The sequence below is a fragment of the Panicum hallii genome, chromosome 4, assembly GCF_002211085.1.
Source record: "Panicum hallii strain FIL2 chromosome 4, PHallii_v3.1, whole genome shotgun sequence".
Taxonomy (NCBI): domain Eukaryota; kingdom Viridiplantae; phylum Streptophyta; class Magnoliopsida; order Poales; family Poaceae; genus Panicum; species Panicum hallii.
This window is the reverse complement of record NC_038045.1, coordinates 40,460,989-40,471,070: the sequence shown is the minus strand read 5'-3', so window position 1 is coordinate 40,471,070 and position 10,082 is coordinate 40,460,989. Positions and strand designations below refer to the sequence as shown.

General features: G+C 42.5%; 2 protein-coding genes across 3 annotated transcripts; both read left to right on the top strand.

The window, feature by feature from the left end:
- Nucleotides 1–1,922: 1,922 nt before the first annotated feature.
- Nucleotides 1,923–5,181, top strand: LOC112890990 (39S ribosomal protein L46, mitochondrial). The gene is made up of 6 exons (XM_025957883.1): nucleotides 1,923–2,243; nucleotides 2,344–2,409; nucleotides 3,138–3,212; nucleotides 4,202–4,331; nucleotides 4,457–4,576; nucleotides 4,740–5,181. Exons 1-6 carry the CDS (start codon nucleotides 2,044–2,046, stop codon nucleotides 4,887–4,889), a joined length of 741 nt encoding a protein of 246 aa, XP_025813668.1. The 5' UTR covers nucleotides 1,923–2,043; the 3' UTR covers nucleotides 4,890–5,181.
- A 118-nt stretch (nucleotides 5,182–5,299) lies between these two features.
- Nucleotides 5,300–8,777, top strand: LOC112890989 (uncharacterized membrane protein At3g27390). Of its 2 annotated transcripts, none has more exons than XM_025957881.1 (10): nucleotides 5,300–5,859; nucleotides 6,010–6,118; nucleotides 6,272–6,464; nucleotides 6,558–6,694; nucleotides 6,892–7,180; nucleotides 7,292–7,398; nucleotides 7,525–7,696; nucleotides 7,781–7,976; nucleotides 8,089–8,329; nucleotides 8,415–8,777. In XM_025957881.1, exons 1-10 carry the CDS (start codon nucleotides 5,766–5,768, stop codon nucleotides 8,644–8,646), a joined length of 1,770 nt encoding a protein of 589 aa, XP_025813666.1. In that variant the 5' UTR covers nucleotides 5,300–5,765; the 3' UTR covers nucleotides 8,647–8,777. The 2 variants fall into 2 exon arrangements, with proteins under 2 accessions (XP_025813666.1, XP_025813667.1); XM_025957882.1 differs by having other exon boundaries at nucleotides 5,303–5,859; nucleotides 6,010–6,123.
- The last annotated feature ends 1,305 nt before the right edge of the window (nucleotides 8,778–10,082 follow it).

Sequence of the window (10,082 nt, the reverse complement as noted above, 5' to 3'; positions counted from 1 at the left end):
TTTAAAAAAAACTCTGGACACATAGAGTGCAATATTTGACTTCAAATTATGGGGTCAGATAATAACCCTTTTCACAATGACATGTAACAACCAATCAGCCACAACCATGTCTCCTGGTAGTTCATGTGGAGACACACTTTTACTTGCAGCAATGTGCTAAATATAGCAGTCTTGTTGCACCATTGACATGCACCATTCCTTGGTTCGTCATGTTTTTTATTTTTTTACGACCTTTCATGATAATATCTTTTAGAATGCTACTTTTCTTAAGGTGAACACCACGAGTCACTGTAAAAATTAGGATTAAGCTAGTGAAACCGCAAAGGGTTTAATATCGATGTTTGATCTTCCTTTGGTCAAAAGACAATGTTCTTCGCAGTATAGACTTCTTACAACACCAACAATAACGATTAATACAACATATATGGCCAACAAGAAAATGGTACAGACAAAAAATTTTAGTTTTGGAAATAAGTATCTAGTTACCTTTAGAAATCTTAGGAAAATGTCTTGCTAATGAGTTCATAACCGTTTATGCTCAACCATTCATAGTTTGACTGTTAACAAAGTCCGTAATACTTAAGTTAATCAAAATGTAAGTGAAAATGCAAGACGTAAAGAATATGTCTAGAAGGCTGTATACTATTTTATGGACAATAAAAGTGAACATTGGTAACATATGACGTTTTAGGAAACATAGCCAAAGGTATAGACAATATACTGAGCAATGAAAACTATTTTAAGATGGAGGGCGTACCATTTTGTCATGACAATATGCCGTGCATAAACCGCAAGAACCAACTCCAGTGTTTGGAGAAATATAACTATTTTGTAAGTATATCTTTAAGTATATTGAGTGTTGCAGGATAATCTATTGAAAGTAATGTAAATCCATCTTTTTCACAAATACTCTAAAAGAGAAAGATACAAGTAAAAAGTTTATATAACCTAGATTCTATTAGTAAAGAGAAAAATTTAAGTACAATAATCTTTGTGTTACAATCCTAACGTGTAGACTACTCAATCCGTCCTATAAAGAGTGAAATCTTTGTGTTTGAAAAAAAATCTTACAATAATGTAATTCTAGAAATTGGATTTCAACTATCTGCCTAATTAATAGGGTCAAATTTGATTTGCATGCCAAAACTAACCGCGCATATAGTAAATAAATAAGAGCATGAGAGTCTTTTCACTCCACCGCCGATATGTCTGAAAAAAGTTAGAATATTACTCTTCATGGGATGGAGAGAGTATTTATTATAGTATTGATTATTTTCTATGTAAATAATTTTAACCATTATATCTTGAGTTGTGCTTAACTTCTGTTTTGATGGTCGAAACCATCGAATGGATGCTAACAAATACACTAGATGCATGTTGTATTTGAATCATACTCGCACCAAATCTTGTATGCAAAGTATCTTTTGAGAGGTGTAAAGTATTTTTTTTAATTGGGGGAGGAAAAAAAAGAAAATGAAGGGAAGAGAAAGTGGGGGCTCCTATATATTTTGTGGAAGATGGTTAAGCAACTCACCTATAAAAGCCCATCAAATTTCGAAAACATTGAATCAACATTTCGAAAATATTGAACCTAAATACTTTTTTCCCACCTTCTCCGTCGGTGGCGCGCAGGGCCGGTACGGGCTGTGGCGGCACTGCGGGGTGCGCTGGCCGGCCGGCCGCGGGAGAGGTGGCACGGGCAGGGGAGGGCCGCCGGCGGTGCGGCGGCACGGGCCCGTGTTGGAGCGGCAGCGCGGGCACGTGGTGCAGGTGAGAGAGGGTGAGGGTTAGGGTTAAGTGTATTGATCTAATAGTTGTATATATTTGTACGAATCTTAAATACGGAAAGGTGGGAAAAAAAATCGATGTATAGGATTCCCGAGAGAAAGTGAGAGCACAGAAGTTGCGGGCTTGCGGCCCGTAGGGGGGAAGGCCCACGAGGCCACGGTTTAGGCAGGGTTCTTCCTCCGCCAGTTCTTCCCTTCCCACAACACCACCGTTGCGGCGCGGCGCGGCCCCCGAACCCGACCGCCGCTCCTCACCATGCTGTCCCGATCGCCGGCGACGGCGAGTCTTTTGCTCCGGTCGCTGCTCCGGCAGCCGCGAGGCTTCAGCTCCTCCGCGGCCGCTGCGCCGATGGCGGCGAAGGAAGACGGCAAGCTCGTGGCGTCGGTGCTGTTCGAGCGCCTCCCCGTTGTCATCCCCAAGATCCACCCCGTCGTCTACGCCTTCCAAGAATTCTCGTACGCCAGATCCACTCATCTCTGTTTCGCTCTGCCTTATCTGATCTCGCTTCCTTGCGCTGATTTGGTTTTGCGTGGTAATGGTTCGTTTCTCTGCTAGGTTTCGGTGGAGGCAGCAGTACAGACGGCAGTACCCGGACGAGGTCCTCGGCAAGGCCGACGCAAGGTGATCCTTTTTCTCATCGCGTTTTATATATTTTTGGCCTTTTTCGCCACCATTCCTGACTAGCAGATTCTTTGGACAATGGGATGAGTGCAGTTTTGTAGTGCATAGGCATAATAGTTTTAGAACAGCCCAAGGGAAATTGCAAGAAGATGGTGAAAATGTGCGATGACTTAGTAGTTAGTGCCCATGCCTTGTGGCAATGTGCAAATGTGTCTTTATTAATATTTAGATTTACATGGTAAACATGGGAAGCATAGAAAATATACGAGGCAACTATCTCATCAGGATTTTCGGTATTTACCCATAGTTCTGATCTGTGAGTAAATATCAGCGTAGACTTTCTTTTTGTAATGGTCTATGCATGACAAAAAGGGGCAAAATGGTTAACCGTCCAACTTTATCATGTGAACGAGGATTACAAGCCTTGGGTCATATTGTAACTTACTTCCAGAGTTTGAGTGCATGCTTGTGAGTTGTCAACTGGCAGTCTTTAATGGAGACTGCAGAACAATGTAATGCCATAGACCTGCAGTCATTGAAAGTGGAAAGATATGGCTGTTAATGATCCCGAATGGAGCTTAGCATGAATGTCTGTAAATGATGCATATTCCATATCATATGAATTTGGCAATTGGCATGACCTGCATGAGCTTAGCCGAACCCTGCACCAGAAAGTAATACATGGTGAAATTATCTTCTGATAGCATATCCGAACTCTTATTTTGTAGGGGTAAGGGTGATTATCATATTGATTATGTGCCTGCTCCAAGAATCACAGAGGCTGACAAAACAAATGACCGGAAGTAAGTTTTGAACTTGCATTTATGTTTTAGTTTCTATTTTTCTCGCATTGGCAGATGCATTTCGAGACTAGCATATCTTGTGTTTATTGTATGTACATGTTACTTTACAGTTATGCAAACATGCGCTAACTGACACACTCAGGTGTCCTGCATGTTTCTGATTACTATGGTAGCTAGCCCAGCTGCTTGAATGATTCTGCAGTGATGTTACAATCGTATTTGCTATGGATTCAATACATACAATTAGAATATAGCTTGTGTTGGTTAGGCAACCACAACAACCACCAATCCAATATTACCAATACCTGTATTAATTTATGCAATTTTACAATTCAGTCATGATAGCGACATGCATCTTCTGCTTTTCCTTTTGGTTAATTATATTACTTCTTGGATTTATCCCATGCTATTATTTAGGCAGACTTTAGAGTCTAGCCCTAAAAGCTATGGATTTGTCCAATTCTTTAACAATCAATGGATGATCTTGTTTGGCTTCTTACAGCAGCAGACAGATTGTGATGATCCTGACTAGCAAAGTTCAAATATGTATCTTCAGTTACCTGGTTACTTGCTGTTTGTGACCCTTTTTTAATTTTTTTTTAATGGGATTGTGACCCACTTACTTATACTACAGCAAGTTTTAAGGATCGATGCGGTTCAGATACAGATGCAGAAATCTTAAATTACTTTGTGGTCAAGTAGCCAAGTAAAGCTACAACAATACATATTTGAAGGTTGCTAGCTACAACCATCAGTTCATCACAATCTGTGTGCAGTGTGCTCCTGTAAGAAACTGAAACCGGAGAGAATCCATGTATCTTTCATTGCTAAAGCATTATTGATTCTCGTTGCTTCTCATATAATGACAGTAATAGCATTGCATCATACAACTGCACTGTAAGTTGAATCTATATATCATGGAGCCATGCGCTTGCTAGTCTGTCAGCATTGCACTGTACAAGCATGTACTAAACCATTGTTTTATGTAGGTCTTTACAACGAGCTCTTGATAATAAACTTTATCTCCTCCTATATGGCAACGCATATGGGGCTCCTGATGGAAAGCCTGTCTGGCATTTTCCAGAAAAAGTCTATGAAAATGAAGAAACTATGCGATCGGTATGCAGTTCTAAAAATATATGAATGAAATATCATCAATTCGTGCTGTAGTCTGATTCCTGTTTCTTTGACTGGTTTGAAGCTGTTGTTTGAAACTGTTTCATATGTACTTTGATTTATTTCAGTGTGCTGAGTCTGCATTAAAATCTGTTCTCGGGGGACTTGACAATACATACTTCGTTGGCAATGCTCCAATGGCTCATATGGCGGTTGAACAAATGGATTCAAGTGTTTCACCATTCAAGGTGCCTAATCGAAACTTTGTGCAATACATTTTAGTTCTTTGCCATGGTTTGCTGATTACTTCGTAGCACTGTCTTGTTCATTGTTCCGTTTACAAACTTTATATGCTAGGAAGATATGTTCGCAGGCCATTCTCTGTATCCTTAATCGTTATGCTTGTCACAGCGTTTCTTTTTCAAGTCACAAGTGGTCGGCACAGCAAAATACCATATTGGAAAATGCAAGGACTATGCGTGGGTAACCAAAGATGAGCTGCTGGAGTATTTTCCTGAGAACAAAGATTTCTTCAACAAGATGATCATCCACATAAGATAGCTTTCTAATTAGGCCATGGGCAAGCTGAGGCCTATCTGAACAATTAGCATTTCGTTTCTTGACTTTGTACAAGTTTAGCGCCACTATTTATGGTCATGAGCAGAGTTAGCAGGAAACGACTACTCAAAACATACTCCATTTTACCTCAGTTTTTTTGGGCCAACTCTGTATGACAATATGGCATTGTTGTAGCATGTAGTCCTCTCCCAGCTGCTGTATGAACCATATTATCAGTTTGTTATCCATGGGAGAAAATAATTTCAGGGTGGCCTTTGATTCCCCTGCTTTGTTATGCTTTTATCTTGCTAACTTGTGCCAAGATGGTTGAGCCTGGAAATCTCTACTCTGCATTTCTGTATTCTGGCAAATGCTCCTGACAGCATGTTTTTTATCCAGCCTACTCTGTCAGCAACTCGAATGACACGCCGTACGCCTTTGTGATGTGTTCAAAGTTCTATGCTACTTTCCAAATTTTTTCCCTCTAATCTCTTCATTCATATCTTCGTCCAAAAATGATGGTCTCTGATCTATGCACAGCTCCTTAATAATCTGCGATTGTCATTGGAAGGTTCGCCGCGGGCCGACTCCATGGTACCAATAGAAAATACCGGGCTTCAGTAGCGTCTAGCGTGTGACCCATGCAAGCCAACACGCGTCAAGTCCCAGCGCTTCCACAGGCCACAGCACACCGCCCCTGATTCTCTGCCCACCTCCAGATTCAGGCTTCCCACCCTCTCCCTTCTCTTCTTGTTCTGCCTGTCGTTTACTTGGTCTCGGCTTCTCTGTGCTTGTTGCCTCTTCTCCCAGAGCAGAGGAAGAAGAAGGCTGCGGGAACGAGCAGGAGGAGGTTGTGCTCGCGGCGATTGCCCGGGATCCATGCAGGTCCCTGTGGGCTTTCTCGGCAAGCTCTGGAGCTTCGTGTCCTTCCTGCCCTTCTTCATCCTCCTGCTGCTCCTTGGCTCCGTGAAAGGTAACAGCAGATGCATCATACACTCCTGTAAATCTGTAATATCTTGAGGATAATTACAGCACTGTGCAAAGAGTTTTACAGTTTCTGATGATCAGTTCAGACTGGATGTTAATGAGGTAGGTAAATGGTTTACTGTTTCTTCCCCTGCAGCTGTCCTGATCGGTCCAGTTGCGGCCGCCATCGTTTTCTTTGGGAACTCTGCGGTAATTATTGGACTGTGGCCTGCACATTTCATCTGGACGTACTACTGCGTGCTCAAGTAGGGTATATTCTTCAACTTCGGCAAATTTGGCATGAATTCTAGCAGTAGATGTATATTCTTATTCAATGAAATGTGGAACTAGTACTAGTTAATCTTCTATTGGATAAGACCAAGTGGAGGTTTAGTTTGTAAAGAAGGCTTGTCTTGCAGAACTGAAAGGATCGGGCTAGTGTTGAAGATCTTCATTGGAATATTGTTGCCATTACCCCTGCTCCTATTGCCAGTACTTGCTATTATTGGGAGCCTGCTGGGTGGTATAGGCTATGGAGTTTTTGTTCCCCTTATGGCAACTTTTGAGGCTGTTGGTGAGGGTGTCACGGACAAGCTGGCTCATTGCTTTATGGTATGCATGTGCCTATTGAAGTCCAGATAGGATTATTGATTTTCTTTTATGGGTAAATGTCAGGAATAGTATTACAAAATCACCTCATTTTAGGATGGAACTGCTAGTACAATAGCTGGAGCTTGCACGGTCGTTCGCGATGTCACTGACTTCTGCTTCCACTCGTACTTCTCCTTCATGGATGATCTTATTGAGAAAATGGGAGAAGATGAAACCCCTCTTGACATCAAGTATGTTTTAAGTTTTCATTTTCTCTGTTTTGAGTAATCAGATACTGGGGCCTGTTACATCTCATTCAGAAACCAATGGTAGTTAAGAATATCTTCTGGCCAACTATACTTGTACCCTCTGGTCATGCACCCTGATAGGAATACTTATATCAAATTATGCCTGTGCATTACTGATATAATTTGGTGTTTTTGTGAAGGTTGTCTTATCTACCACGAAGTGCGCTCGTTGCCTTTGTTGCTGTTCCAGTAGATGTACTGATGATAAGTGCAGTGGCTTTGTGGAAAAGCCCTTGCATGTTGTTGAAAGGATGGCAAAGGTTATGTGAGGATCTAGTTGGAAGGGAAGGGCCATTTCTAGAAACTGTCTGTGTGCCTTTTGCTGGTTTAGCCATTATACTATGGCCGCTTGCTGTGATTGGGGGAGTAATAGCTTCATTTTTCAGCAGCTTCTTGTTTGGTTTTCGTGCAGGACTGATTGCGTATCAGGTCTGTTTAGCATCTTTTCTGATGAAGAAAGTTTCCTTACAGAGCATTCATATGTAGAGTAGTAGTGTGACGTGAATCATTAGTTATATATGCTAGAATGTTTATGTGCAGGAGGCTTCTTTCCAGATGGGGCTGGCATACATGATTTCAGCAGTAGCAATTTTTGATGAATACACCAATGATTTGCTTTACTTAAGAGAAGGTTCATGTCTTCCGAGGTATGTTTCAACAGCTATTTCCACTACATAGCAGTTTTCTCTTGAGACTTCCCTCCTTGTTTGCATGGTATTGCCTCCATTCATAGAGCTTTTGGTCATTAGTCAGTAACCACTTTCGACAGACAGGCCCAAATACCGAAAAGAAGATATCCAGCAGTGTGAGACTGGCCAGAACAAGGAAAGGTATAACATTACAACTGAACCTGCAGCGAGGCAACATGGCCATCATAAGCATAGAAGGGCGTTGCAGCGATCGAAGACATTCATGCAAACTATCCAGCGACTAAGACCAATTCAAGTGAATGTCTCTTCATCTTGCATAGTGTATATACCTGTTCGCAGTGTAAGATTTACAACTCTCGTTTTTCACTTTACTATGTAGATATGGGATTGGTTCTTCCGATCCTGTGAGCTCAATGGAAGGATATTACTGAGTGAGGGTCTGATCACCGCTGAGGATATGGAGGAATATATCACCAAAGGAAAAGGCAAAAAATTAAGCATCAAACTACCAGCTTGGTGCATTCTTCAGTGCCTGCTACGATCTGCAAAATCTGATTCGCACGGTTTGCTCATATGTACGACTACCTACCTAACATATGACTGTCCACTTTTAAGACTTCATGGTTCATGTATATCAGTCCTAATTTCGCATCTTTATGGTTCACCGTGTCTCATCTGTTCTGGTAGCTGATAATGTCGAAGTGACAAACTTCAACTGGCCTAAAGACAAAGTATTTGACTGGATGCTAGGACCACTTCTGGTCATCAAAGAGCAAATGAAGAATCTAGATATCAATGAAGACGAGGAGATGTGCTTGAGGAAGCTCATCATGACGAACAAGAATGAAAAGCCATCCGACTGGGACGATTCCGGTTTCCCAATGGACGATAATATAAAGAGAGGTCAGCTGCAGGCAATAATCAGAAGGTAAGAAAGCACCCTCAGTTCAAGATGTCCAGCTTTTAACAATATTTCTGAAGCAAAGTGACCAGACTCCTTGATTCACACACAGGTTGCAGGGGATCGTGGCAAACATGACCCGAGTACCAAGTTTCAGGAGGCGGTTCATCAATCTGGTTAAGGCGTTGTATCTGGAGGCGATTAAGGCGGGAGCCATCGACGGATCACGGGATGTGAAGCGCAGAGTGAAGGCTGATGTTGCTTCTGGAAAGATTGGAGAGGAAGGCACGTCAGATGTCGCGGGTTCATCAAATCATACTTTAGGGAACATTGACATGGTGTGATACTGTAATATGCACGAATTTTTCTGAAAGTTGCAGCATTCACTCTTCTGGGCCTTGTTTTAGTTGTGCAATATGTCTCTGGCACACGGATTATGTGACTTATGTGTAATACAATCCATCTTTTCTGTTCACACTATGTGGAAAATGATGTGCCTTTGTAGTTGATTGGGATAGAAATTACAATGTGCTCTGTTGCACGAGTTTGTTCGAACGATTATATATGCATGTCGATCCTTGGATCATCAAGCGTGCGACTTAAATGAAGACTTCAGAAGAATAAAAGAATCGTCTCGCTCCTTATATGGGTTCAGATGCTTGAGCAACATCCATGGACGATTGGCTTCAGTTGCAGCATGGCTCAGATGCGGAACATCCACCTAAACAAGAAGCTGCATCGTCAAATGCATTCAAACAAACAAACAATTTAGTACCATCTATAGGATTGTAACTCATCTTCAAGGCTACAGATTCCAAACTCCGAAAAAAAAAGAAAGAAGAGAAGTAGAAAGCCTCCACCAGCCCACGTATCCTTTTGGATTTTTGGCGTTCTTGCCCTGGTTTGAAATGAAATGGTGATTTTACCCTTATCTTTTTAACTGCATGATTTTACTCCTACTTTTGCAAAACGAATGCATCGTTTACCCCTATTTTTAACTCTGTTAGCTAGAGGCCCCAAAAAAAATAGGTTGGAAAAATATTCAAAGCAATGAGAAAAGACTGTAGTACCCCTCTTCTTATCCAAAAGCTCTTTCCTTCCCTTTTATCCCCAAATCTCACAAGTCCTGCCCATTATTTACCCTATTAGACGGCTCCAAATCTTACAATTCCTACCCATTATTTACCCTAATAGACGGCGGCGGCGGAAGCAGGCTCGGCCTCCTCACGCACCCCCGCAGGCAGCAGGCGCCGGTGGGAGCAGGTGCGCGGTGGGAGTAGGCGGGGCCAGGCTCGGTCTCGCGTGGCCCCTCACCGCACGCAGCGTGGGCTCGCGCCCCCCCTCCCCCGGGGTGCGCGGTCGCCCCCCAGGCGCAGGCGTGGTCCCCCAGGTTGCGAGATTTGGTGGATTCGTTGGGAGGCGCTTGATTTTGCACCCGCTTGATTTCCTTGCCATTCCTTCCCCAAACGTGACTCCAGCCTCAGCCCTCAGCATCTTCAAGCGGGCAACGGCAAGGCAAACATCATGCAGAAAGATACAGAAGTTATGGGATGGTGTTCACAGAAAGGTAATGGCGAGTTCAGATTATGCACGATCAGTTTCATCTTTTCTTTCATGTACAGACTACAGACGAGGCAGCGCGCCATACGGCCATACCTATACATACATTCTCTGAGTGCCATGGAATGTGATATGATGCTTCTGGTGGATGTATTTATGTTTGTTAGGATGTTTTTGTTGAACATATATATGATCTAGCACTTATATTGGATACATATGC